Source organism: Vitis vinifera, chromosome 7 (genome assembly GCF_030704535.1).
Source record: "Vitis vinifera cultivar Pinot Noir 40024 chromosome 7, ASM3070453v1".
NCBI lineage: Eukaryota > Viridiplantae > Streptophyta > Magnoliopsida > Vitales > Vitaceae > Vitis > Vitis vinifera.
The window spans coordinates 3,288,114-3,314,948 of record NC_081811.1 but is presented as its reverse complement, the minus strand read 5'-3'; the positions used below and the strand labels follow the sequence as shown (position 1 = coordinate 3,314,948).

Here is a 26,835-nt window from a genome sequence, read left to right as displayed (position 1 = left end):
AAAATAAGTTTATTTAGATTTTTTTTATTGTATTAATACTTTCTTAAAATTATAATAAAAAGAAAAATGATCTTCTAGTTTATTGTGAAAAATAGGGAAGAAAACTAAATATAATTATAATTACTTAAAACTTACTTTTTAAAATTATTTAATTTTTATATGAAAGATAAAAAATAAGTTAAATATGTTTGAAGAAGTTCAATTTGTTGGGTTATATTTGGTTTTTGAAAAATATTATTGAAAAAAAAATAAAAAAATCATATTTTTTTTATTTTTACTTTTTCCCCATTTTCCAAAAAGAAAAAAAAAAAGGGTTTGGGACCCACATTCCATGAGGACTAATTTGGTGTATTAAAAACAGTTGTCATTTTATTTAATTTTTTTTAAATGAAAAGCAACTTTAAAATATGGAAAGAAAAGAATAAAAATTAGACAACTTTTGAAGGAAAATCCAACCTTAAACTTTGAGATGGGAAGTTGTTTCTTTGGAAAATAGTTACTAATAATGTGGATTTATTCTGGTTTTATCAATAACAATTAACAAAGCTGTCGTGGGTTCCACTCGTCGGAACATAGTATGTTTGGATTACTCTGTCAAACGTGTCCGAATGAGCTGTAACACATGATGGGAGCTGAATGCTGGTGTTTTTTATGGATACAACTAAACACGTTTTGTCCCAAATCTGATCTGCAATCCCTACTTCTAGGGGTTTTTCCTGTGGTTGCTCAAGAAAAGGTTCGTGCTTTAGGTTCTAGGGTTTCCAATTCAATCGCATTATCATCAATGCACATTCAATCATAAGTTTCCTGTTCGATTCCGTTGATCGCAACAATGATAGAGAGATGTTTGGGGGCTAGACGAGCCCGGCAGATCCACAGAGCTCTGCGCCATTTCAAGGTCACCATCCTCTGCCTCGTTATGACCATCGTCGTCCTACGTGGCACTATCGGGGCCGGAAAATTCGGCACTCCGGAGCAGGACTTCGTTGAGATTCGAGACCACTTCTCCCCGCGCAAGCGAGCCGAGCCTCATCGGGTTCTCGAGGAGGTCCAAACGACGTCGTCTTCGTCCTCCGAGCTTAACAACTACGCCACCTTTGATCTCAACAAGCTCTTGGTTGATGAAGAGGACGATAGCGAGAAGCCCGATCCGAAAAAGCCTTACAGTCTCGGCCCAAAAATTTCTGATTGGGATGAGCAGAGATCGACATGGCTTGAACAGAACCCTAATTTTCCAAATTTCATTGGACCCAATAAACCTAGGGTTCTTCTTGTTACTGGGTCGTCTCCAAAGCCTTGTGAAAATCCAGTTGGTGATCATTACCTATTGAAGTCGATCAAGAACAAAATTGATTACTGTAGGCTACACGGGATTGAGATTTTCTACAATATGGCTCTTCTGGATGCCGAAATGGCGGGGTTCTGGGCGAAACTGCCATTGATTAGGAAGCTTCTGTTGTCTCATCCTGAGGTTGAGTTTCTATGGTGGATGGATAGTGATGCAATGTTTACAGATATGGCGTTTGAGCTGCCATGGGAGCGGTACAAAGATTACAATTTTGTGATGCATGGATGGAATGAGATGGTCTACGATCAGAAGAATTGGATTGGATTGAATACGGGGAGTTTTTTGCTTAGGAATTGCCAGTGGTCACTGGACATTCTTGATGCATGGGCCCCCATGGGGCCAAAAGGGAAAATTAGGACTGAAGCCGGGAAAATTCTGACCAGGGAGCTGAAGGATAGGCCAGTTTTTGAAGCTGATGATCAGTCAGCAATGGTGTACCTTTTGGCTACGCAGAAGGATACGTGGGGCGGTAAGGTCTACTTGGAGAGCGCATATTATTTGCATGGCTATTGGGGGATTCTGGTTGATAGGTACGAGGAGATGATTGAGAATTATCATCCCGGGTTGGGTGATCACCGGTGGCCCCTGGTGACTCATTTTGTGGGGTGTAAGCCATGTGGAAAGTTTGGGGATTACCCAGTTGAGAGATGCTTGAAGCAGATGGACCGGGCGTTTAATTTTGGCGACAATCAGGTACTTCAGATTTATGGGTTTACCCATAAGTCATTAGGGAGTAGGAGAGTTAAGAGAACAAGGAATGATACGAACAATCCACTTGAGGTTAAGGATGAGCTTGGACTGCTTCATCCAGCATTCAAAGCCGTGAAGGTATCTTCTTCTTGATTGGGCTGGCATGTTTACTCTTCTGCTGCTAGATGGTCAGGATTATCTATGATTATGTTGTCCATGTTGTTCCTATGTATGCCATATATAATGTCTGGAGATAGTATTCTTTTGTTCCTAATCACTGTTTAAATTATAAAATTATAATGCTTTTAGAAAGAAAACAGAGCCTTTTTTCTGTTTGCAGTTATTCAATTTTGTAGTTTCTTTTACTTCTTAACAAGTTTCATTTTTTTTTTTTGTCAAAATTGTAATGCTGGAATGACTTCGGATCATCCATGTAAATTCATTACCCATTAATTTTGGCTGTACATTTTAGTTGGTTAGCTTGACTGGAACTCATTGCATGATGGATTACTGAAACTAGTATTAATGTTATTGTTCATATGGTGACTGGTCCTATAGATGATGGTCTCTCTTTTTTGTGGACTGTTGGATGGCTTGAGCCTGAATCATAGAATAGCGCAGTTGTCCTCTGTCCTGCCTATTCTTGCTTAGCAAACTTCAGTTCTGTGGCTTTGAAGAAATTCCTCTTAGGCATCCATCCATGTCTGGATTGATGCTTTATTACTGTATTTTTACGGGTTATCATAGACCTTTTGATTACAAGTTCAATACATGGATTATCAGTTACCCATGTGCTTAGGAACTGGTTGACTCTGGGATTAGCTGACCTTCTAAGCTTCATAACATTCGAGTGAAATTATCCTACTTTGTTCGTATTTAGTTCTAGGTCGTGCCTCTGGTTGCAGTGATATTTTTTGAGTTCGTTCAGCTTAATCTCGTAGCAGGTTTGTTTATGACCCATTTACTGATCCAGAAATTCACATCTAAGAATTGATTGTTTGTGTGACTTGAGGAAAGCTGATATTGCCAGAGACAATTGGCCGGTGAATAGTCTCAAACCATGAAGCATATATGTTTTAACTGTAACAAAACCTTGACATATCTTATATCGATCTATATCAAGTTTACTACTATGTAACACAAGATGTCCACCCCTTTGGCATCCGTGAATGATCCTTCTCTAGCTTCAAAATTAACCGCAAAGCTTCGTAGTGTGCTAAAACATATAGTAACCACAAAGAAGAGAAATTTTCGTGCAAATTTTTGGAGATTGTTCTGAATGTACACAAGTTGGGTAGCCCAGGCAAAAAAGAACAATCCCGTCAGTGTTGTAAGCATTGTTTTGAGACAAGTTGCCTACCAGGGGACCCAATGGCCAACAGCATATTTGAGACCAGTTGCCGATATCGTGATATCTAAACACTTTCAAACCACCCCTTTTATCAACCCCAGCGGCACCCAGAAATTCAGTTTGACCATGGTGAGAGATTAGTTTATTGAGCTTAGATCGAAAAAGTTAATTACAGACAGCAGGAAAACCAGATTGGTTTACCAAAATTGGAATTATATAAGATGGTAATTAATCTCAATAGGACCATTTCTCCAAATTTTCCTTCAACCTGTACGAATTATCAGAAGAGGAGATATAAAATTCAAATAAGAGAACTTATGGTATTTTTCTATAATTCTTTCTTTTCCTATCACATAGGAACAACAGAGGCTACGGAATATTTGAATCACATTGATGGATGAACACAGAACTTTGCTCAACTTTTCAAAATCTTCAATACCATCAACAGACTCTATATAACAAACCTCCTTCAAACCACTGCCAATACAATTCTTTTCTTAATCTCATTTTCCCTTGAACCAAACATAACCTTTCCCTGAACGAAGGTAAATATGCTACAATACAAAGCTCCAAACATAAAGGGTCCTCTAACCCGTTACTTACACAACAAACACAAAAAAAAAACCCAGCCTTTCAGGCAAAAAGAAGCTTAAGAGTTACAACACCCACATAGGCAGTCCAAGCCAAACACGGTTTTACCAAATCACCTGCAATCGGATTCACCTCTCTGAACATCCGGGCACAACCTACCAAGGCCCCAAACAGTCCCATGCATACCACCAACCCCACCCGAGTCCCTCCGTATCCGAACACAATCGGGTCTCGGATCAAGCTCAAGGCGAGCTGGGCTACGAAAAGCGGGAGAGCGGTGGGCTTTTTGTGGAAGCCGCCCTCGGCCCACACAAGCCAGGCGGAGAGGCCCATTAGGAGAGACGAGGCCATGGAGGTCGCGTGCACGGCCCACAGCGGCGGGAACCAGAAGGGCTTTGGCAGAGTTCGGTAGCGGTCAGTGGCGCCGGAGAAGTAGATGGTGACGAGGGTTAGGGACAGAGGGATGGAGACCGCTGTGGTGAGCGAACGAAGGCCCCGTTTGGCCATCGCCATTTTCTTCTCTCTTTTGGTGGTGTTGTTGGTGGGGAAGGGCGTGCTCGGACCATCTTTGATGCGTTGTTTCAGATTGGTCGAAGCCATGAAAAGAAGAAAAAGAACAGAAAGAAAATAAGGTAGAGAGAGAGAGAGAGAGAGAGAGAGGAGAAGAGATGAGGTGAAATGGAGGAATTTCAGGTGGAGAGTTTATAGAGCAGAGCGGGATTTTCTGGGGAGTCCGTTTGGAAGGTGGGGAAGTATGTGACACGTGGGCGAAGGAGGTGGTAATCAGGGGCATAGGTTCTGACACGTGGAGTTGGAAAGTGCCAGCAATGCAGATGAAGATTTGCTTGGACCCTCCACCTGTCGGCATTGTTTCAATCTGACATGGGGCTGAACTCATGTTGAATTGGACTTTGGGCCAGGTATCTCTGAACCTATGCTATTTATATATATTCCTATTTTATTAATTTTCTCCGCAACTTTAGAGAAAATTTCGGGTTAGGTGCACAATTTCTACGGGGAAAAAAAAAATGAAAATAGATGTTAAAAACACTTTAAAAATTGATTATTTATTTATTTGTTTTAAGAATAAACCTTAAAATATTTTTTTTTTCATGTTTCCATGTCATTCTCACATCCCGCACCTTTAAGGGGATTTTGAAAGAAAAAAAAAATACAATAATTTTTAAAAATATTTATTAAAATATTACACTTTTAAATTTATTTTTAAATTAATGCACTTACAAGGAATTCAATTGAAAAGTATGAAAAAAATAATTTTAATTGAATTTAAAAAAATATAACTTTCATATTTGAATTAAGTTTTTTTTTTCTAAAGACAATTTTTAATTGATATTATTAATAGAATTATTATTTTTAAATAATTTCACCTTTTGACAGCTTCAACTTACATGAGTATCTCATTGGCAACATGATTAATTTTCTTTTATTTTTATATATTTAATTTTTAAGTTTGTTTTAATTTTATTAATAATGTTTTTTATTGATAATATGGTACAATTGAGGTATATTTTTGTTAAACAATTATGTAATGAGAAATGGGATTCAATGAGCTCATGAAAGGCCCATATAATAATAAATATATTAAATAAATAATTAGATAAATTTGATTATCATATGGTATATAAAAGGGATAATCTCAATTTTCTTTATAAATTGGGCACATTTGGAATTGCGAGGGAAAAAGGAAACCAAAAAAAACAAAAGAGAGAAAAAGTAGAAGAAAGGAAAAAAATAAATAAAAATAAAAATAAAAATTAGGTATGTTTGATTCTTGCATTGCAAAATATTTTAAAAAATGTTAAAAAAACGATTTTTCAATCATAAGAAATATGAAAAAAATATAATTAAATTAGTTATAAATTTAAATATTTTAAATGTATTTATTTTTTACATAAAAGAGAAAAAATAAATTAAAATAGTATATAAAAATAATTTATTGATTTTAATTTTCAAAAATGTTAAAAAAACGTTTTTTCAATCATAAGAAATATGAAAAAAAATATAATTAAATTAGTTATAAATTTAAATATTTTAAATGTATTTATTTTTTACATAAAAGAGAAAAAATAAATTAAAATATTATATAAAAATAATTTATTGATTTTAATTTTCAAAAATTTTAATTTTCTTTTATTTTTTTCTCACTTGTTTTTTTTCAAAATTTTTAGATCAAACATAACCTTAAATTCAATAAATTATTTTTATATATTATTTCAAACATATTTCCTTTATTTTAACTCTTTTATATAAAATTAAATAATTAAAAAATATAAAAATTTAATTAATTTTAATTATATTTTATTTTTTTTTGTTTTTTTTTATGTGAACCAAACAAGGGTAAGGGCATGCTCAATAATACTTTCTAAAATAATTCTTAAAAATTTGGAGAATAGTTTTTAGAACAATTATGGATTATTTAGTATTTTTTGTTAAAAAAAATCTCAAATACAAAATATAGTTTTCTTGACTTACTTTTACTGAAGTTACTATTCATTTGTAAAATATAAAAAAATTTCAAATTTGTTAGGAATTTGAGACTAATCCAACCTATGGTAATCACCCTAGAGGGGGGGTAAATAGGGTGATGGTCTCTTTTTCTAAATTTAAACTATGTGAAAGTAAGAGACAATTATATGCAAGTATATAATAAACAAAATAAAGACAATTGCATATAATTTAAAAGAGTTAGGAAGAGAGAGTGCAAACACGAGAGTTTATAGTGGTTCGACACTTCCTTGCCTACGTCCACTCTCCTCAACCTCCTAACCGAGTGAGGGTTTCACTATCTTAAAGTTTCAACCAAGCTTCCAATATTTTTACAATTGGATTATGGTTCCAATTCACCCTCTTGTACTTTTGGCTCCAAGCACCCTTTACACTTCTCAATAGTTATCCCACTCTTGACCAACCTCTCAAGTGATACCCCTTACTTGAGAAAATTTCTCTCAAAGATTTATAAATAAAATGATCTCTCAAAAATCCTAACATAAGAACTTTAAACTCAAATGATACAAGAGAAACTAGGATTGAATGGTGCACTAAAGATATGCAAGTTTTGTAATAATGGTGTACTCAAAAATACTCTTCCAAGGCTCAAATATAATCAAAAATGATTTGGGAAGGTTTTTCTCATAAAACAATGAAGTTTGGAGCATTTTTATAGAAGAAAAAAGTCATACTAGCCGTTGAGGGTTCGATCGGTCGAGTTAGGAGTCGACCGGTTGACTAGCCGTTGGGAAAAGTGACCGTTGGGCCTCAACCGGGAAGAGGAAGCCACTAGGAGAGAGAGAAACTTTTTGGCTTCCTCAACCGGTCCTCGATCGGACGAGCACAACCGGTCGACCGGTTGAGCCATTCTTTTGGCTCAACATTCAACTTTTTTCAACTTAAAACCTTTTAACACAAGTTTGAAAATCATTTAACACAAGGTTTTAGTTGAAAACATGAAATCATCAAATTCTTAAGATATTTAAAACAATATTACTATTGGATGATTTTGGTGCATAAATAAAGAATGAAATGCATGAAAGTCCTAGTGCACCAACAACTTTACAAAGAGATTTTAAGAAGGTTTGATCTTGAAAAACTCTTATCTTTGAGGTGGTTTTCTTCTTCATGATTTCTCCTTGACTTGATTTGTCTTTGGATTGCCACTTTGGAAGTTGTCTTGCCTAATCATACTTGAAATATGATCATTAGTTCTAAACCTTATTTTGTTATCATCAAAATTAAGATTAACCAAACCTTGGTTTCACAAAATTTATTTAAAGGACTCCAAACTAATTAAACTTACACTTGAATTTTTATTTTACTTTATTTATTTATTTTTTCATTTCTTTATGGTAACTCTCAATGACCCAGACGAAGCCTGAGGACAACCTTAGAGACTGTTGCACGGTGACCCTAGGGCCAAACAGCCTCCTTGGATGACTTTCTTTTACTATCATCGAACAGCAGATTTGAGAGAAATCCAACAGCAGAGGCATGGCAGCATCCTCAGCAGCCAGGGGCAAACCCTCACAGAAATCAGATTCTCCGCTTAAAATTTTCCGAGACCCAAAAGTAGTTTTCGCTTTTGCTTTGATTTTCATCGATGCCCTCCTCGTCTTTCTCATCATCACCTTCGTCCCTTGTAAGATCAATCTCTCTCCTCTCTCTGTGTATGTTTTATGTATTGTCTGACTGTTATTTTGGTTGCTTCATTTTCAGACACAAAGATCGATTGGGATGCTTACATGTCACAGGTGAGATCATTTTTTTGGGAAACCTTATGAATTAATTTCGATTTCTGCTCGTTTTGGTTGCTGAGATACCCGAGAAAAAAGAAACGAAAGTAAAATTGAAAATTCAGCTTCACTGAATTAAGTGGTTATGTTAGCCTGAAAGAATTGGGGCCCTTTTTGTTCCTGCTTTTTTCTCTCTCGTTCCTCTAAACAATGGAATTGTGATGTTTGTAATTTTATTTTAATTTATTTTCCCATGCATTCTTAGTAACCAAACGGGGCGTTGTGGTTGGTTTTGGGTTTTATTGTCTAGTTGAATAAAATGGGTTAATTTCATTTGTTCCCATTAACGAATAGGTTACTGGGTTTCTTCAAGGAGAAAGAGATTACACGAACCTGAAAGGCGACACGGGACCTCTGGTTTATCCAGCTGGATTCCTGTATGTTTATTCTGCTATACATTATGTTACCGGCGGCCTAGTGTACCCAGCTCAGGTAATTTATTTTTCTTGCATTTCTATTTGATTTAGGAATTTTAGGTTGGGGCTTATGATTGCAGTGCCAAAGTTATTGAATTATTCTCAAATTAATCCTTATTTCACTAATTAAAGGAATGAAAAGCCAGATTTATCCTTTATTGAATTAATTATTTCTGAATATCTCCAATGACAACACTTGTTTCTTGTTTGTATAGATGTGAGACTAGATGTCTTAGTTTTTTTTTATGTTCAATAATTCATGAATCTCAAACTTTCTTCTCCACCTACAACTACCAGCTGATTTTGACAACAGGAGCTCAAAATACTATTTCATCCATTAAACAGAGTTAAATCAGAGTCTTAATACTTAATAGATGTTTCTTGTAAAGATCATGGAAAGCACAATATACATTTTGGATGTGGGCCCTTTTTCTCTTGTGAGCACTCTGCTCTGACTTTTAGGATACTAAAGTTAGAACTGGATCACTGTAACAGCTCCAAACAGTGCATTTTGATTATATGGCTTACGGCTTACCCCATTGTAAGGGCTGGTTTTGTCAAGAGCTTGCCAGGTTTATTTTTTATTATAGCAATAATGTAAAAATCGGATATTAATGTAATGCGGAATGCCATGATGATACATTCAGAAAGTTGTTTGACCCCAAAATAAGAAGGAAAAACAATAGAAATTATTTGTCTGTGTAATACTGTAGCTGCTCTAACTCGTAAATGTGTCTATTGCAAATATAAGATGATGGCCGTGTCTGTATATAGTTACCACTTTTATTTGATTTTCATTTTCATGGCTTCTATTATTTTCTGCCCTTGCAGATTCTATTTGGCATTCTTTACATTGTAAATCTGGCGATCCTCCTATTTATATACTTAAAGACTGATGTGGTAAGAAATTTTCCGCCTGTTCTATGAGGTACAAATTATTTCAAATCTTGGCTTTTTTATAATTTTTATTGTTATTAAACTGTATTGCAGCTTCCATGGTGGGCTCTTTCCTTGCTGTGTCTGTCAAAAAGAGTGCACTCAATCTTTGTGCTTCGCCTCTTCAATGACTGTTTTGCTGTCACTCTCCTCCATGCTGCGCTGGCCTCACTTCTCTTCCAGAGGTGGCATCTGGGTTTGATTATTTTCAGGTAGTATTTTTATTTCCTTTTCGTACTACATTGCTTTATTGGAGTTGATATAACTTTTTTTCCTTCTTATACGTACAGTGGAGCTGTTTCGATAAAGATGAATGTGCTTCTTTATGCTCCGCCTTTATTACTCCTCATGTTGAAGGTATATTAATATATACTCATATATACATTTTCCAAGCCTGGGTTTAGTATAGAATTGCTGAAACTGGTCTTTAATCATAGTTCCCAAAACACTTCTTTACAGGCTATGAATATTGGTGGAGTGATATCGGCTTTAGCAGGTGCAGCAATAGTGCAGGTGCTTCCTTGTACTGTTTTGTGTTTTAGGATTCTACTTGTGCTTCAGAATACAGAAAAAAAGTTCAAATTCCCAAGATTGTAAATTTATTTGAGCAATCACAATGTTCTGCAGCATAGTCGATCTGACAAAATTCTCATCTATGTAGTCATGCAACCTTTTGTTGAGCATTTTTCTTTCTACTTTCCATCATTTGTAATTTTTCTTTTTCCCTGTTTTTCAACATGGCTAGGTGAGTTGGACTACATCTGCTATTGATGTTATGGAGGACATTGTCTGATTGAGGTATTCATATGTTTGCCCTCCTATTGGGTGAATGGTTGTGCAGATTCTGGTGGGGCTACCTTTTATTGTATCACACCCAGTTGCATATATATCAAGGGCTTTTAATCTTGGGCGTGTCTTCATCCACTTTTGGTACTTTCCTTAACCTGATGGTTGAAAATGTTGTTATGAACTAGATCTTAGTACTCTGGACTAATCCTTGTGCCCCACATGGTAACCACATGAGAAGTTGGTAAAATTGGGGGTTATAACCTTGTGGGGAAGGATAAATATGGGACTCATGAGGCCCATGGCTCAATGCACTTTTATTACACAATGGAGTAATCCACGTGAAAAATATATGTTGCAAAGTTGTTTGCCACACAGATTGGTTCATTCTTTGGACTGCTTTTTCATGAAAGGACTACAATGTAGCAGCATGAATCTTTTACCTACTGGTCTTGTGAATCTTATCAATCTTGATAACCAGTAAAGTATCATATCCTCCATTTTTGTGGTAATCAGTGCTGTTGATTAACTCAAATTTTTTCTTCACTTCTCAAAATACTTGCTAGTTTGATCAGTTTTGTATTAATTTCCTTTGAATGCACTGCTATGCTCGAGTTTTCTTTTGATATGTTGCCCTTTATAGTTGAAATTGACTTTCACTCTACTGTATCAGGTCTGTTAACTTCAAATTTGTTCCTGAACCAATTTTTGTATCAAAACCATTTGCGGTTTCATTGCTGGTTGCTCACCTCATACTGCTTGCAACTTTTGCTCATTATAGGTGGTGCAAGTAAGTAAAAGCATTCTCCATTCTTTGTAATAATACACAAAATGGAAGTTGCAAGCTGAAATTTGAAGGAGATCAAATTTAAGGGAAAAATTTCTTCCCTAACCTTATATATCAGAAAAAGTTTCCAGGAAATGCTACAGCAAGTTCCTGAGATTTGTGCATGTATCTGACATTAGAATTTTTTATTTCTGTGTATCGTTCATATTTAGTGTTTTGGACCTTATGAATCACTTAACCAGCAAGGTAGACAGATCTTTTGTAGTCTAGCCTTGTCAAATAAGGTTTATTGGACAATCCTAATTAGCTGGCATCTGAAAAATCTCTCTCCAATCTTGATATTGCATTCTGTTTTTGGATAAAATGAACAATGATATCGAGCATGTAGTTTCTGTAGAATGAGCCTATTTTAGGGCCTCAGATATTGGACTGTTGGATTGATGAGGATGTGGGGACATGAAAGAACAAGTGCAAAGACCTGAGATCTATGTGCTGTTTCAGGCAGAATTCTAGCCTGTGAATATGCTCATATGAGTATGGGCCTGATTGAAGTTTTAGGCTCATTGCTTCTGTCATTGCAGGAATGAGGGAGGACTTCTCAATTTTTTGCATTCTAGATTTGTTTCTATGAAGCTGGGAGTTACTGGTTCTAGTTCCTTCTTCAAGCAGTTATTCAGTTGTAACTCAACCTGCAAAATCCTCAATGAAGATCGTAAGTCATGAACTTTCTCCTATTTGAGTTCAATTTGTGCTGTGTTTTTCCTGTGGGTTGGACATTGAACATGGTTTTGCAATTGATTCAGACATTGTAACCACTATGTTCGTGGGGAACTTCATCGGCATCCTATGTGCCCGTTCTTTGCATTATCAGTTCTACTCCTGGTAAGTTCTGCTGACAAAAATCCTTATCTGCATACCAGTCTTAATATATGCTAGAGCTGCATTCTTTCAATCTCATTTAAATAGAATGTTCTGGGCAATATTCAAATGAGAATCAGAAGCTTATTTTTATCTTGATTGCAGCTATTTCTCATTGGATTTTGATGCAACATGGATTACGGACTACTCTCATTATTAAAAAATGAGTTATGATAACATGGGCTTGAAAAGTAGCTTTTAAAGTATTCCCAAGTCTAGATTAACATAGTCAAACATTCTCCTTTAAATCGAGAAGGAATGGCATAATCTAACTGTAAAATATTGGATTCATGTGCAGGTATTTCTTCAGCTTACCATATCTTCTCTGGAAAACGCCTTTTCCTACATTTTTGCGGTAGGTTGCTCAGGTGTCTAGTTGTTCTAACATAATGATCTGCATGGATAAATACTTTTACTGCAACCGGACTGATCTGTGTTTGTATTCTTATCATGCAGATTAATTTTATTTGTAGGAGTGGAACTCTGCTGGAACGTATACCCCTCAAACATCTATTCATCTGCCTTGCTCCTCTGTATCCACTTAGTTATACTATGGGGTCTCTGGACTGCCCCAGCTGAATATCCTTATGTCAATGATAAATCATTAACAAGAAACAAGAACAAATGAAGTGGAAATTTTGTCTGTCCTCCTGTTATTTATCTAGTTTAAATCTTTGAACTTTTTATACCCATAAGTGCAAAACAGGCTAATTTTCCTTTTTTCTTCCTCCATTTTTGGCAGGTTGAATCTTGTTCTGGGTCCTATTTGAATATGATTTCAGCAGACAGCTGCATTTGTGCAGATCCATTCCATTTTCATATTCTTAAACATTCCAGTTTGTTACTAGTTATACCAAAGATAACCTCAATGTTTTCAGGTCATTAATCACTGTGGCATGGTAGTTGGTGGTTGGCACTTGGCAGTTAGTTCTTTTTGAAAAGGGCCTGGTCATAAAATAAAAATTTGACAGAACCAGTAAAGGATTTGATTTGGCTTCAGCCACTTGGAAAGAGATCCTTTGATGAAAGTGTTTTTAAATTAAAATTTTTTTATTAATAAAATTTTTGAAGAATCATTTGATGTTTGAATATAAAAAATATTAAAAAAATAATTTTTTTAATAATAATGAATCAAATTTGTTTTAAGAAATTATTTTAAATAATTCTTTAATTTTTTTTTAAATAATTTGTAAATATTTGTAGGGTCCTGGTCAACGATCTCTTTGTACATAAAAGGGCCTGTAGTTTGAAATTTTGAATTAAAAGGCGCCCCTACCACTCAAAGTGGCTCTAGTTATTGAATGACGAAAATGCCCATCTTCAACTTTTCAAATCAATTTTCAATTAGCAGTGTACAAGGCAAGAACAACTACTGTCAATGACAAAAATGCCCCTCATGCCCTCAAATTATTTTGACAATTTTTTTTAATTCTTCTAATCTGAATTTTAAAATGAAATTATCTCTTCTTTTTCTTTTTTTTTTTTTAAAACTGATCTAAATTTTGTAAAATTTGGGAAAAAAAATGGAAAAGAATTTTCAATTCAGAAATTCGCTCCAAAAACATAATGGAGGGTAGCAGAGTCAATATGCATTTTATTGGTTAACACTGTAACTGTGGCAGGTCCGTTATTATACAGAATTACCAGGGAGGAAAAAGTAAATGTAACGCAGCTGATAAATATCAATTCTTTCGCATCTTCTCCAACTTTGCTTCACGTCGCTGCGATCGTACGAAACTGCAAAGCAGAGATCAACAGCTAAGAATGGTGAGGATAATCCAACTCTATCATCTGCTCGTTTTTGGTTGAATCTTTGTGCGATCTGTTTGGTTCTCGGGAAAAATGAGGAAGCATTGGAAGTGGTTTTTCCTGAGCCATTTTGCGTGCATTTTCTTCTTGTTTCTTTCATTTTTACCCCGAGACAAACATTGGGTTAGGTTTCGAGGATTCTGAGGGCAATTTGATGGAAAATTTAGTTTTGTAGCCCCTGAGATCTGCTTTCATTGAATTATTAATGCTCTGTTTCTTGTCTTGAATGCCATGTCTTTGATTTTGTCGTTGTTGCTGCGGGCATCATCGGTTGTGATCGGTTTTCAAACAGTCTTAGGGTGGGAAAATCGGATATTCTATATTTTTTGTAAAAGTTTGTGGATTTGTTGGTGGTTTTTTCGTAGTAAATTGCCGGAGTCTGGGATATGATATAGTGGATGCTTGGATGTAAGTTGGATTGCAATATAGGTTGAACCAAGAAAGTGTTTTTTATGACCGCCTCTTTTTAAACCAAAAAAAAATCGAAAGAAGCAGAACATAGATCAGTCTTTTCCATTGGGGGAGGAGGTGATATTTCCAAAATTTAAGATCAAAAACTTCCGGTAGTATCTTAATCTATTTCTGTCTATGAGGCATTGGAATTTCAAAATTCATGCAAATGGTTATGAGTTGCATTTTAGGATCAGATTCAATTTCATTTGTTGAAATAATTAGGGATGTTTTAATATCTTAATATACTTCTGCTTTAGGGGCATTGAAATTAGAAGTTACTGCAAATGGTGATCAGTTTCATTTTACTAACTGGTCTTGCTGGCAGGATGGACAAAACTTGGAAGATCCAAAAAGCACTGCTGATATGACAGTTTTCGTGAGTTTCTCTAGCTTTTTAAAAGAAAAATATGGGAATTTGTCCTCCTCATAACATGAATGTGGGAATTAGAGGCCACTATGAAGGGCTGACTTATGATTAATAACCTCCTATTTCTCAAATCATCAGAATTTGGTTTTTACAACGAAATAGTCAGATTTGAAAGGATGTAGGAACCATTATTTGACTGTTGCAATTTTTCTGCGTTTATTAACAAAGTCCCTCAGCGTTGACTCATTTTTATTGCTTTGTTTTTATCAGGTGCAAAACCTTCTTCAGCAGATGGTGAGTTGTGACTCTGCAAATTGCCTTTTTCTTGATTGGAAATTTTGTTGGTATGCTGCTCTTACTAAAATGTAACTTTGCTTTCAGCAATCCAGGTTCCAGGCAATGTCAGACTCCATTGTTACAAAGAATATCCTTTTTCATAGTCAGTTTGATGGTAATGAATATTATAGGCATCAGTGAGTCAATGGGAAGAACCCATTTTCCCAACATACGTCTTAATATGCCTATGATTGAAGGCAGTTAAATCCCTCCAGTATAATGTTTTAGGACAAACTTGTCTATTTTCCTTCATATTGACACACACACTTGAAATGGAACCTCTATACCATCTGAGCTAGACCTCAGGGTATAAATTTGTCTGTTGTACTTTCTATTCTGTCAATCATCTTTAGCTATACATGTTTGCCATGATTCAAATCTGTGAGATGGTATGAATAGGCTTAATACCTTAGTTTGTGTGAATATACGCATATCTTGGTCTTGATCATCAGTCCTTGTGCAATCATATCACATCAACCCTAGTTTTGATGTTTCTCCTGCCCCAAGCAATAAGAACTCTGGATATAGAATGCGTTTATACACGATATTGGGCAAAGAGAAGTGCAAGTGTCCCTAGTCTTCACAAATCACAAGCAGGAGACCAGTGGGAGTACGTGTGCTTCACATTTGCATTGAGACTGATTGATGGGAAGTTCTTTATTTCCTTGACTTGGACTCACTTGATGAGATGGGAAACTCAATAAATGAGTTGGAGCAGAGCATCAACGAGCTGAGAGCAGAGATGGGAGCAGAGGGCTCTCCAAGCCCCTTGGCACCACCCAAGTCGAAGCCTGATGAAGTGAAGCCAGATGATGGTTAAGTTTTTGATTAATCACAGTCCAAGACATGATGCTTCAAGATTTCATGCCCGACTTTTCTCCCTATGTTTGCCCGGTTGAGAAATCAAAACATTTGTTACTATAAGACTATTACGTGCACTGCTGTAGGAATTATGCAGTTAAGGATCTTCCTGTTTTCCATTTCCCTAAATCATTTTGGCAACTATGCTTGTATAGAGTGCTTTTGTTTCATGCTATCATTCAAGTGCCCCAACTGTGCCTCAATCTGGCCTAGCCTTGCATTAATCTGATCATCTCATGTGAGGATTACGGGCCTTCCTTCCAAAGCAAGCAAGGTGGTTAATTCTCCATAACTTTCAGTACATCAAATTGGTGATATTGTGTACACTTAAATTGTGTTGTTTCTTCTCTTTCATTATTGTTATTCGTTCAACTACCACATTTCTTTTAAAGTCCGCTACTTGCAAGGGCTATATATTTTCAAAAAACAAAGTTGCAGACAGCTTTAGCTTTGAGATTGTGTCTGCAGCTCCTTTATCTCCCTTTTGTAATTTAGGACTGCCGATGCATATTCATTCTTGGTCATTAAAATAAAAAAAAAAAATTTACTTTATCCTGTTACTGTAAGGGCGATTCTTTCCCTCAGTTTCGGTCCAAATCGGAGAATATTTTGTTCCCTTAATACAAGGAAGGAAAGATCAAAAGACTGATTCCTGCTGTTCCCCTTTGTTCTAATACCTGTGGCGCGAATATTAGGAAAAATTAAATATCAACCTATTAGGTTTAATTTGGATCGAGAAAATATTAGAAAAAAAGAATCCTTTTATTTGATTTGTCATGAAAACTAACATACATACAACAAATAAAAACATTTAAAAATCTAACCTTATGATCGAGAAAGATGGGGTGTAAGTATGAAAAGAGACCGAATCAACTCGTAATAATATTGAAGAGCTGATAAATACATTATTAAACAAAACACTCCACATCAAATGTAACTAAAAATTTCCAATACTCATCGTATTATTATTTTTTGTTATTATTATTATTATTATTATTATTATTATTTTACAAATAAAAACAAAGCCAAAGATAAAACCAAAGTTATGAAAGAAAAAGGAAAAAGCTTAACTACGGCAACGAGTAATAGTACTGCAGCCACGGTTGTAGGGGTTGGCCTCGGCACCGGGCTTGCAGTTGTAGTAGGACGCACCCCTCTGAGAGCAGGGAACAGTGTTCCTCTGCAGCGCACCGTAGCTTATGTACTGCGTCGTCGCTAGGATGCGGCGGTTGATCTCCGTGTCCATCTCGAACTCGTCCCTTCCCGCGAGGCACTCCGCTATCGAGCCTTGGCATGTGGCTGCTGCCTTCGCTGCCGGCTCCCAGTTCAGTTGGCTGAAGTCCCCGCCGGCGGAGACGGAGGCGGTGAAGAGAGCTGCGACGAAGATGGAAGATATGAGGAAAAGGCCATTAGAATTGGCCATAGTTGGTGTTGTTGCTCTCTTTCTCTCTCTCTCTCTCTCTCTGTATGAAAAACTATTGAGACTCCTCGAGACAAAATAGCGGGCTGGCGAGCTGTTTTAAAGAGGACAAAATAGGGGTATGGAATATGACCTTGCTTTTGTACATTATCACAGAAATGCCAATCTGTTTGACCACTGTTTTCGAATCTTTTGCATTTTTATAAATTAGGTCATTAGGAATTGGATTTAGGAAAAACAAAAATATTTTTGACATTAGAAAGATTTTATTGTAACAACAAAAATTAATCGAGGAGAAAAATTTAATACTATAGGAAAATAAAATAAATAGAAAAAATAAAAAAAATTAAAATCAATAAATTATTTTTATGTAAGACAATTTTATTTATTTTAATATTTTTATATAAAAATTAAATAATTTAAGTGACAACTTGCCCATCAAAGAAATGAGATAAGACAATGTATTAACATAAGGATGACATTATTTTGTCCTTTTCTAATGGGCCAACTAAAGTCATCCCTCCTCTCTATGGTGGCTTTGAAGAATACAATAACCCAGATGGAGTAACCAACCAGCAACCCTAATGCCACTTTTGACTGAGATGCTATCACCTGAGGAAGATCTTCTAGTTACTTAACTGTTTAAGAAATAAATTTGATATTTTTTTCACAAAAATATATGACACTCATAGAAAATGATTTGAAATTGGGCTTAAAAGAAGGATTTAAGATGCTTGTCTCAATGTTGGTGTGGCAGTATTGTAGTTAGATTGAGAAGAATGGGTTGATTGATGGGCATTTTGGTTGACCAATGGATGTGTTGTCATATGTGTTTTGCTCTTATTCCAAGTTCTGCCCAACTACCCTCGACAGTTGGCCATCCTAACCTTGGACTCAGTAAAAATAAAAATAATAAGAAAATTAATAAAAATAAAATAGCAAAACCTAACCCCAAAAAATAGATTAAGAAATGAAGAGAGGAGTAGAATTTGATAATAATAAGGACATATGGGCACTCATTTCTGAGGCGAATCAGCTTATTAGTATGATTATTCTGTGACGAGTTCAAGGGTGTTTTCATTGCTGTAAGAAAGTAGGATCAGTGAGTGTATGACCTCTTCAAAACCTACCAAGAAATTGATATAAGCTAATCAAAATAGCAAGAGAATATAAAAAAGAGAGCATTGATCAGTTCAACTTCAATCCATGTCAGCTCAGCTATGTTCATGAATATCAGATGTGAAGTGTGATGTTTACGCGGTCTTTTGAATCAAACCACATCAGAATTGAAAAAGATGGATGGCATTCAATACCATATGTGTGAAAGGGAAATGCAGAGAGGATCAGGGGTCTAAGGGAATGCGGATTGAGGATGATCCGGGAACATTCTTTGTTTGTTCTTGCTCTTTTGGACATGGGGTTTTCCTTTTTCCCGGAGAAATGTAGCCAAAGACTCCAACTCAAGGTCTAGTGTGTTTTTCTGCATAGAAATACTAGGAAGGGGTGCTGTTAGCTTTTTTTTGGATGATATTAGATTCTAAGGCTTTATTTGGTAATTGTTTTTAAAACTAGTTTTTTGTTTTCTAGAACAAAAGAACAAGTTCAACAATCGAACAACAAAAAATAGTTTTTTGTTTTAAAAAAAAGAAAACAAGGTGTTTTTATATAACATCTTTTAGTTGTTTTTTAAGAATTGTTTTAAAAAATAATTACACAAATATGGAGAATAATTAAAAATAAAACACAACATATAAAAGTTATTTTTAAAACATATTTAAAAACATAAAAATAGGTTAAAAACATTTCGGGTTTCCAATCAAACAGTTGTTCTACAAAACATTATAGAACATTTTTCAAAAACTGTCTTAGACAACTGTTTTACAAAACTGTTTTTGAAACAGTTCCCAAACAGGACCTGAAAGACTGAAGCTTAAGCTGCAGCTGCAGGGCAGTTTTCTTATGACTCAGTCAGTAACTTGAGAACTTCGACATTAATACATGCCAGCTATATGAAATGCAGACTACCCACATGGTGATTTTAATATTCATATGTCAAAGTATGAAACAAAATCGTGTCATCGATCTACACTTATTCCAAAATGGAGTGAACTGGGATTATATTTTATAGAGTCCAGGACCACAAGATTTTCCATTTTTATATCCTTCTTTGCCTATTCAAACCATACTATATCACATCTTTTTAGGCAGCAGAGATTAGAATATGAGTTTTCAGTAGAGCCATGTACAACTAATTGTTTCATTTTTCGTGCCCTACTAATTGTTTAGAATTTACGTGGCCCAATTCAGATTTATACTATCTGTTCCTCCAAATCCAATGTTTAAATAAATGGTGAATTTGTATTCTTTACTTCACAACATGTTCAACAATATAAAAGAGAAGGGTGAGGTGAATGCCCAGACTGGCATTGTCTTCAAGAATTCAAACAAGGGAAAGAAAATGGATGCCGTCCCATTTGGGGACATCATCACCCTATAAGAAAGTTTAATAAATAAAACCAAGGAAGTCCACATACTGTTCAGTTGGCACACTCTGAAGATCGGACAAGGCCAAATAAATGCAACACTGGATGTGACATAGCCGGCCTGCCACCTTAGTGTCTAGTCCCTGTTATTTAGCTTTCCTTTCCTTTATGAACTATCTCCACATTAACTGCCAAATTGAGGGGTAAGACAGGGGTTTTATTTTCAGAGTTTGAAATTTGCAGGGTAGCCAAAAAAAAATAAAAGGCATTTACAAAGATAAAAGGAGTCTTACCTTAGCTTTTAACTCAAATTCTCTCTGAGGAAGAGTGAGCGAAACATGTGACACCTATCTCTCTAGCTTGCTAAGCAATGCTTCCATTGGTGGGAGCTCCTTCACAATTTGTTGCCAGTCAGGCATGCCCTGCAAGAATGAGGGAGTCAACTCACAATGACAACATAGCAGAAAGAAATGTAGTAATGTAGTGTGAAATGCTGAATTTTAAGGATACGTCGTTTTTCATCATTTTGTTTCTTAAATAAAAAATGAAAAGATAATGAGGTAAATATCCTTGTGATGTTCTCCAGAAATCGGTCTCAAACATGATTTTCCCCTTTACACTTGCAATCTCCTATGCTGGTTTTAAGAGTGTGTTATGTAACAAATTCACATTGACCAGTTTGGAAGGGGTTAGGAGCTTAATTTCTGTTTTCTAATAGTTTAATTCCTTCTTTGCCAATAGTTCGCTTGACATAATGAAGCACATATAACATGAACTCTCCAAATGGATGCCAAACATTCCATTGGTTGCCAAGAATGAAAGGAAAGAACATTTGGTATCTTAAAATTATACAGGATTTAAATGGCGGTAAGATTCCAAGCTTTCATCTTCTTTAATGTCTTTCCAGTAGCCAAATAACACATAAGAAATTGGTTATTCCATATATCAGCAAATAAATAAATAAATAAATAAACTTCATCATATGCATTTACCTTCCCAGATCTTCGAACACGGCCATCTAGACGCAGTATTATGTATACATCCTCACCAGGGGTAACTCCTTCAGATTTTTGTTGATCCCTTATCCACCTGTACAAGTTTAGGAATAGTTAGTGAAAAGAAACCAACTTTTCAGGGCACACATCTGGAGTTCATTCACAATATTGAACTTATAAACGGTTACCAGAAGACCAAATACAACCGCTTGAACTTACTTTGTTAATAAGTGAAAGCAATTTCCATTTAAAGAAGAAAAACAGAAGAAGCATAACATAAATGTAAAACTTTGTTGAGGTGCATTCCTTCTCTTAAATTAGAAGAAAAGTACCATAGAACAATTCTGTCATCCACAATATCAGGACTATGGAAAAACAAGCATGCAGACAAGATAAATCAGCATATGACCTTTCCCATTCTGCAGGTGATACAACTTCAGCCTTAAATCGAACTTCAGCTTTCAACCTTGATTTTGCAGCTATAGATTCAGTCCTTTTCTCGAAATCTTCCTAACATGACATAATCACATTTAGAGTAAAAAAGAAGCATGTCTTAGCAAAGAAAACATCTGTGTTAGTTTTGGAAAACGCCATGGAAGTTTGTAAATGGGTAGAGATATAATCTGTTTTCATGGAGTGATTTACCAAAAAAAGTGTACAATTGTGATATCATCATGTGCCTATGGCTCTCCAAACACAGGATACATCCAAACTTTACAATTATAAATTCTACAACCATTATCCTGAGGGATAATCATGAACAAAATAGACAATATGGCAATTCAGTGTAGAAAAAATTGTGGGCTGTGAGGATACTGCTTGTATTATAAGAGAACTTTTGAATCTTACCCCAATTGAAGGAAGAGAAGTAGCTGCCTTAGAAGGAATGCCAAAACCTTTCTTCTCCATTTGTGGTGCCTTATTTTCACCCCAAATTACAGGAACCAAAAGAACACCTCGCTTAAGGAGCTCAGTTCGAAACCTTTCAGCCTTCTTGATAGCTAAAGAAACAGTTTCTTTTGTTCCAGCTAAGATAACCTAAATTCAAGCCTCATTTAGAATATCAACTCGTTAAGATAAGACAGCAGTGGATGTATACTGAGAAAAAAGAACACTACGTACATATATGTAATTTGGATAGATTTGATAATTAGATACATCCAAGAGTCATGCTTAGATAAACAACCACTTTGTATTCAGAGAGTTGAGAAGGAGAACGCATATGCATAGCTTCCTTTGCAGAGACTTAAACTTTTGGTATATCTATTAAGTCATATTCAGAGGGTAGCCACAGAGCTCTTGTTGGATTTTTGGCGACAAAGGACCAAAATGAACTTATATTATCAGGTCCTCATCCTGTTTCTCCTCCTAAAATGTGCCCCCCACATGGAGGTTTACACCTTTTAGAAAGGAATGATGAATCAAGAGTTATAATTCCCATATCCAGCAAGAAAATAGTTGGACAAAGATTTGGAATAATAGTGCAAGGTAACTTTTGACATGAGTAGTAAAGTTTTCGTTCTAATATTGCAGAGTATTTGACATGAACAATCTGAGAAGGAAAATCATCGACACTTACTGGCCTGACAGTGTCTCGCAGCTGCACAAGTTCAACAACACGATTAGTTGAAAGGCGCAATGGCAACCGTGAAAGAGTTTCATCTCGGGATATTTGTGCAAGTTGTTCCTCCTCTTTCTTATTGTCCCAGAAAAATAATAACACAAGAGCAATAATACCTGTAGATTGCTGATTAAAAAGCTTAGTCATTTTAAGAAACAAACTATTCTGTATTGAAGAATGTCAAGTAATCATTTTTTAACAAAACCAATCATCCACAGCCAGAAGAAAATCAGAGATACATCACTATCTTGATTTAGGAGCAAAAGAACCCACTGCTTACCTCCAATATTGATGGCAGCATTACCAGCAGTTTCCCAGATATCGGGAGCACCATCACCGCCTTTAATTGCACGGAATAGCCTGGGTATAGTAAAAAAAGTTGAAATTCCTGCCGCTGCAGAAAATGCCACATAAAAGAATCTCCTCACCCCTCGAAATGGGGCTTGGACTTCGCTAATGAGTTTGAGATCTCTTCGGAAACTGTAGCCTATATCTTCCCCTCCAAGCCTAGCCTGCAGGTAATTGGAATCATATAAGAAATAACTGATAATGAGATGCAACTCTAACTATATTGAAGAAAATAACTTGACAATATCCATAGAGAGAAAAGCAGGAGAAAAATAATCATTAGATTCCCATATCAAGTAATAACCTCTTCTTGCAACTCCTTAAATTCAGGCAAAGCCCTGAAGGAGGCCAAGTCTGGATCATTAAGAATTGTGCTGAATTTAAGGTTGTATTCTCTCAGTGCAGTACGCAAACAGTCAGCAGCTTTCTTTCCTTCCCCTCTTCCTCAAATAGGAAAAAAAAAAAGGAGAAAACAAAATCCATCAGCTTATCTGACAACCCCCAGAGAAAGATTTACAGTGTCTTTGGAAAATCTATCGGAAGAATGACTACTAATGGCCATCATAAGAACTTTAATAGCTTATTTCAGAGGCATATATTAAGGATTGAACATTACTGTCAAAATTTAAGTGAATTGCTTCCTTCAATCTCCAACTGTCCACATTCAACTTCACACAAAAGAAAATAGATAGGAAAAGGCAAACAAAATCCCTCAGCTCAGATGAATAAGGCCACGTGAAAGATCCATAAGGAAGAATGATATCTAATGACTATTATGATAACTCTAATAGCTTATTTCAGTGATATATTTGAAGGACTGAGCATAAACTTCGAAATGTTGTATAAATTTAAGTCAGTTGCTTTCCCTCATCCACCGAAAATTTCCCATACTTGACTCAAAGAGCAGGTGGTGCCTGCTTTTTTATGGAACCATTTCACACATTAATTGCTAAATAGTACAAGAAAAAATATCACCAAGGAACTTGCAAAGAAACTTGATTTACATGGTTATGACAAGGGTTTACCTCTATGAGGATGCAAGAAAGCATATAACACAATCTGGATTTCACATAAAACCGTATAGACTAAGAGAATAAAATAGACAAAATCTTTACTTAAAAGCCAGCATATTTATGATGCAACATTATATACATAGAACTATGAAAATTAAGATAATTGACTGGGTTGCATTTTGTGCATAAATGCAGCTGTAGGTATGCTTATGACATCTGTGACAGATGCAAAGGCCTTCATTTGAGAACATTCTCAATTTTGAACTTAAAAAACAAGCTATAAATCATGAGTTGGTTTAGAAGCATGAAAATTCAGAAATTTTTTATTTTTCCAGGTTTGAGTTTATATAAATTGTGTACCATGAGAAGTCAATTTTTCCTAGAAGGTGCTCACAAGCACACCATAATTGAATAATATTTAAAATAGGCAATTCTATGCTAAGGAAGAAGGGAAACAGGAAGGAAATGTTGAAATTTCTACCTGTAAGCATGACAACAGGCTTTATTGTAGAGTGCAGCTTGAGCCTCCATAGGGTTGGGATCTAAGGTAAGTGCAGTCTCAAACTGAGCTAGAGCATCTTTAACCTGTAAAATCCATTGTCACAAGTGCAGATACTAAAATTGTTTCCTTAAATTAAGTTGTCCAAAAAACAATGAAAAAACACTATACATGGACAAGAAGAAGCTTCAAGAATGGCATGTGGAAAATGCTGTCTGTGGTCTTGCAAAACTCTCAGAGATTAGATAAGTGGTCATGATGATCATAGAATCCAACGAAGAATCTTACATATCTCCTTACCGTGAATAGGAATAGAATCTCTTGATGGATTTGACTCAGACAAGCACCAAGTCATCTTGATTGAGAGTAAAAAAAACCATGATAGTGGAATCTTACATATCATCTTTGAAACTAAAAAAACCATGATAGTGGATCAACTATTCTCAATTGAATTAGTGCTAGATTTTTTCTAGACAATGTCTTCAGAAAACTGTGAGGTCAATAAAGAGCAAGAGGTCCATCATGCCCTATGGCATAGACAGTTGGGGCAGCATTGCCATACAGTTGGCAGTTGACATTGGGATGTTGGAATGAATCAGTCCCATGTCAAGAAATGAATAGACTAGAAAACATTCAGAATAAATTAAAAGTGGCACTAATTCAAGATGAGATAAGAGAGAGTCAGCTGAAATACGTTGGTCACCTGCAACTCAGACCAAGAATTTACCATCAAAAGGGAGTGATATGGTCTTGACTGAGGAAAGCACAAGGACAGGGATAAGGTGAAGGTAGACAGGAACATGGGCCAAGTTTATGATTAAAGATGTGAATCTTTATGATTTAAAAGATCATATGCACTAGAAGTAGAATGGCAAAGACTGTTCATGTAGTCAACCCAAATAGTTAAGATGACACTTAGGCCAAGTTTGGAATGCTAGAATAAAGAATCGGAATGGGAAATCAATTCCATTCTCATTCATTAATGTGTTTGGATTTTATTTTATTTTATTTTATTTTATTTCATTGTTATGCAAATCAAAGCCCACTTTTACAAGGATTTTGATTTTTCTCTTCTACACGGTATTATGATCCACCTCCATTCCCATCCTATTTTCATTCCCATTCCCATTCCCACATACCAAACACATCCATTGAGTTGGTCCATACATACTGCATTGAGAATACGAGCTTTCGATCGTCGACCCAAATAGAATGGTAAAAATCAATCTAAGATACACTAAGAATTGATTTTGTGCACTCATTTAATTGAATAGGAGAGGATGCATTTTCTTGCAGCCAAGGCTACCATCAAATAGTTATTCTTCAAACTTGAACCAAAATCAAATTAGGGATCTTCCCAAATTAAGCAACTTCTCAATGAGTTAAAGAGATAGTGTAGGTACCAATTCTATCCTTCTATTAACAGTTTCCCACAGTAGTGCAAAACCAAGGTCCATACTCCTCATGATTAATTAATGTACATAGTGTTAGAAGTTCTAACAGCACTTCCTCAAGTATGAATTCAGGTAAATTTGCCACAAAAAAAAATCGATAAGCCTATTTCATGTATCTTCACATGCCGGCCACAGATTAAAACTACATTTACACACCATATCAAAATCACAACAAGAACAGGCTCCAAGCCATCAGAAAGTAAAGAAAATCTCAGCAAGGCATGTTGCTGAACATCAATTCTGTCATACTGAGCCCAAAATATACCAAAATTCAACACACCCATATCCTAAAAGCACAACTATAGAGCAGAAATTCAAAGAAAAAGAAAAAGAAAAAGAAAAAAGAGAAATAATAATAATAAAAAAGAAACGACTGAAATACCCGTCCTCTGGAGAAGAGGGAGAGGCCCAGGTTGACACGAGACTCAGCCGTCTGTAGATCAGCTTCAGGCGAAGTAGAAGAAGAAGAAGAAGTGCAACAAGTGAAAGAAAGATAAGCCCTCTTCTGGGGTTTCAACTTGGTGGGAACCCATGTCACTGTTCTTGGATTTGAGAAGCAAAGCAAGTGGTGGTTCACTGCAAGAGCAGCAGCCAAAGCCATTTAGATTTCATGCAATTCGAAAGAGTTATCCTCACTCTGTCCTCTGTTTTGCCCAATCTTTATTGGATACCAAATCTTTCACAAGATGTTTGAAACGCCGTCGTTTAATTCGCCCCCATATATCCTTGGGTTTCCCCTGAGATCAATCCATTTGTACTTAAGATTTCATTCATGGTGAAAAATAATTAATTTGGTGGCAAGTAAAAAGAATATGTGTACACCAAATACTCAAAAGAAGCATTCAATGGATTCATCATACACTTATAGCACCCTTCGCTTCATTTAGGAAAATTTCTTATCATTGTTATTATCATCATTTAGTACTATTAAAAACTTAAATCCCACTAGAATGAACAAGCCTGCCATATATGATCATGGCAGGGCTTGTAAATTTTTGCAGTGCCTTTTCTTAATAAAATTTAGGTGTTAAGTAAAGTTTTAAAAT

General features: G+C 35.7%; 6 protein-coding genes across 11 annotated transcripts; 3 read left to right on the top strand and 3 right to left on the bottom strand.

Moving 5' to 3' along the window:
* Positions 1-458: 458 nt before the first annotated feature.
* LOC100262459 (putative glycosyltransferase 2-like) lies at positions 459-2,355 on the top strand. The gene has a single exon (XM_010653870.3). The coding sequence runs from the start codon at positions 833-835 to the stop codon at positions 2,189-2,191; it is 1,359 nt and encodes a 452-aa protein (XP_010652172.1). The 5' UTR covers positions 459-832; the 3' UTR covers positions 2,192-2,355.
* Positions 2,356-3,689: 1,334 nt separating this feature from the next.
* On the bottom strand, positions 3,690-4,714 carry LOC100267613 (translocator protein homolog). The gene has a single exon (XM_002263666.5). It carries the CDS (start codon positions 4,578-4,580, stop codon positions 4,023-4,025), a length of 558 nt encoding a protein of 185 aa, XP_002263702.1. The 5' UTR covers positions 4,581-4,714; the 3' UTR covers positions 3,690-4,022.
* Positions 4,715-7,846: 3,132 nt separating this feature from the next.
* Positions 7,847-12,862, top strand: LOC100253790 (dol-P-Man:Man(5)GlcNAc(2)-PP-Dol alpha-1,3-mannosyltransferase). Of its 2 annotated transcripts, XM_002267156.4 has the most exons (13): positions 7,847-8,133; positions 8,211-8,245; positions 8,582-8,719; positions 9,535-9,603; positions 9,694-9,851; positions 9,930-9,996; positions 10,099-10,152; positions 10,481-10,569; positions 11,099-11,215; positions 11,794-11,924; positions 12,016-12,094; positions 12,429-12,485; positions 12,587-12,862. In XM_002267156.4, exons 1-13 carry the CDS (start codon positions 7,986-7,988, stop codon positions 12,756-12,758), a joined length of 1,314 nt encoding a protein of 437 aa, XP_002267192.1. In that variant the 5' UTR covers positions 7,847-7,985; the 3' UTR covers positions 12,759-12,862. The 2 variants fall into 2 exon arrangements, with proteins under 2 accessions (XP_002267192.1, XP_019076396.1); XM_019220851.2 differs by lacking the exon at positions 11,099-11,215 and having other exon boundaries at positions 7,850-8,133.
* Positions 12,863-13,758: 896 nt separating this feature from the next.
* On the top strand, positions 13,759-16,159 carry LOC100258937 (heat shock factor-binding protein). The gene is made up of 5 exons (XM_010653868.3): positions 13,759-13,897; positions 14,718-14,768; positions 15,030-15,053; positions 15,141-15,183; positions 15,776-16,159. The coding sequence occupies exons 1-5, from the start codon at positions 13,895-13,897 to the stop codon at positions 15,913-15,915; spliced, it is 261 nt and encodes an 86-aa protein (XP_010652170.1). The 5' UTR covers positions 13,759-13,894; the 3' UTR covers positions 15,916-16,159.
* A 682-nt stretch (positions 16,160-16,841) lies between these two features.
* Positions 16,842-18,966, bottom strand: LOC100264106 (rapid alkalinization factor). The gene has a single exon (XM_059737876.1). The coding sequence runs from the start codon at positions 17,377-17,379 to the stop codon at positions 17,023-17,025; it is 357 nt and encodes a 118-aa protein (XP_059593859.1). The 5' UTR covers positions 17,380-18,966; the 3' UTR covers positions 16,842-17,022.
* A 731-nt stretch (positions 18,967-19,697) lies between these two features.
* Positions 19,698-26,464, bottom strand: LOC100245310 (protein LOW PSII ACCUMULATION 1, chloroplastic). 5 transcript variants are annotated; one of them, XM_002263389.5, is made up of 10 exons: positions 26,172-26,457; positions 24,318-24,421; positions 23,128-23,263; positions 22,756-22,987; positions 22,434-22,591; positions 21,704-21,892; positions 21,264-21,364; positions 20,852-20,948; positions 20,153-20,281; positions 19,698-20,047 (listed from the first exon to the last, which is right to left on the bottom strand). In XM_002263389.5, exons 1-9 carry the CDS (start codon positions 26,388-26,390, stop codon positions 20,207-20,209), a joined length of 1,311 nt encoding a protein of 436 aa, XP_002263425.1. In that variant the 5' UTR covers positions 26,391-26,457; the 3' UTR covers positions 19,698-20,047; positions 20,153-20,206. The 5 variants fall into 5 exon arrangements, with proteins under 5 accessions (XP_002263425.1, XP_059593857.1, XP_010652169.1 ...); XM_059737874.1 differs by lacking the exon at positions 26,172-26,457 and adding an exon at positions 24,507-26,154; XM_010653867.3 differs by lacking the exon at positions 26,172-26,457 and having other exon boundaries at positions 23,128-23,267.
* Positions 26,465-26,835: the final 371 nt, after the last annotated feature.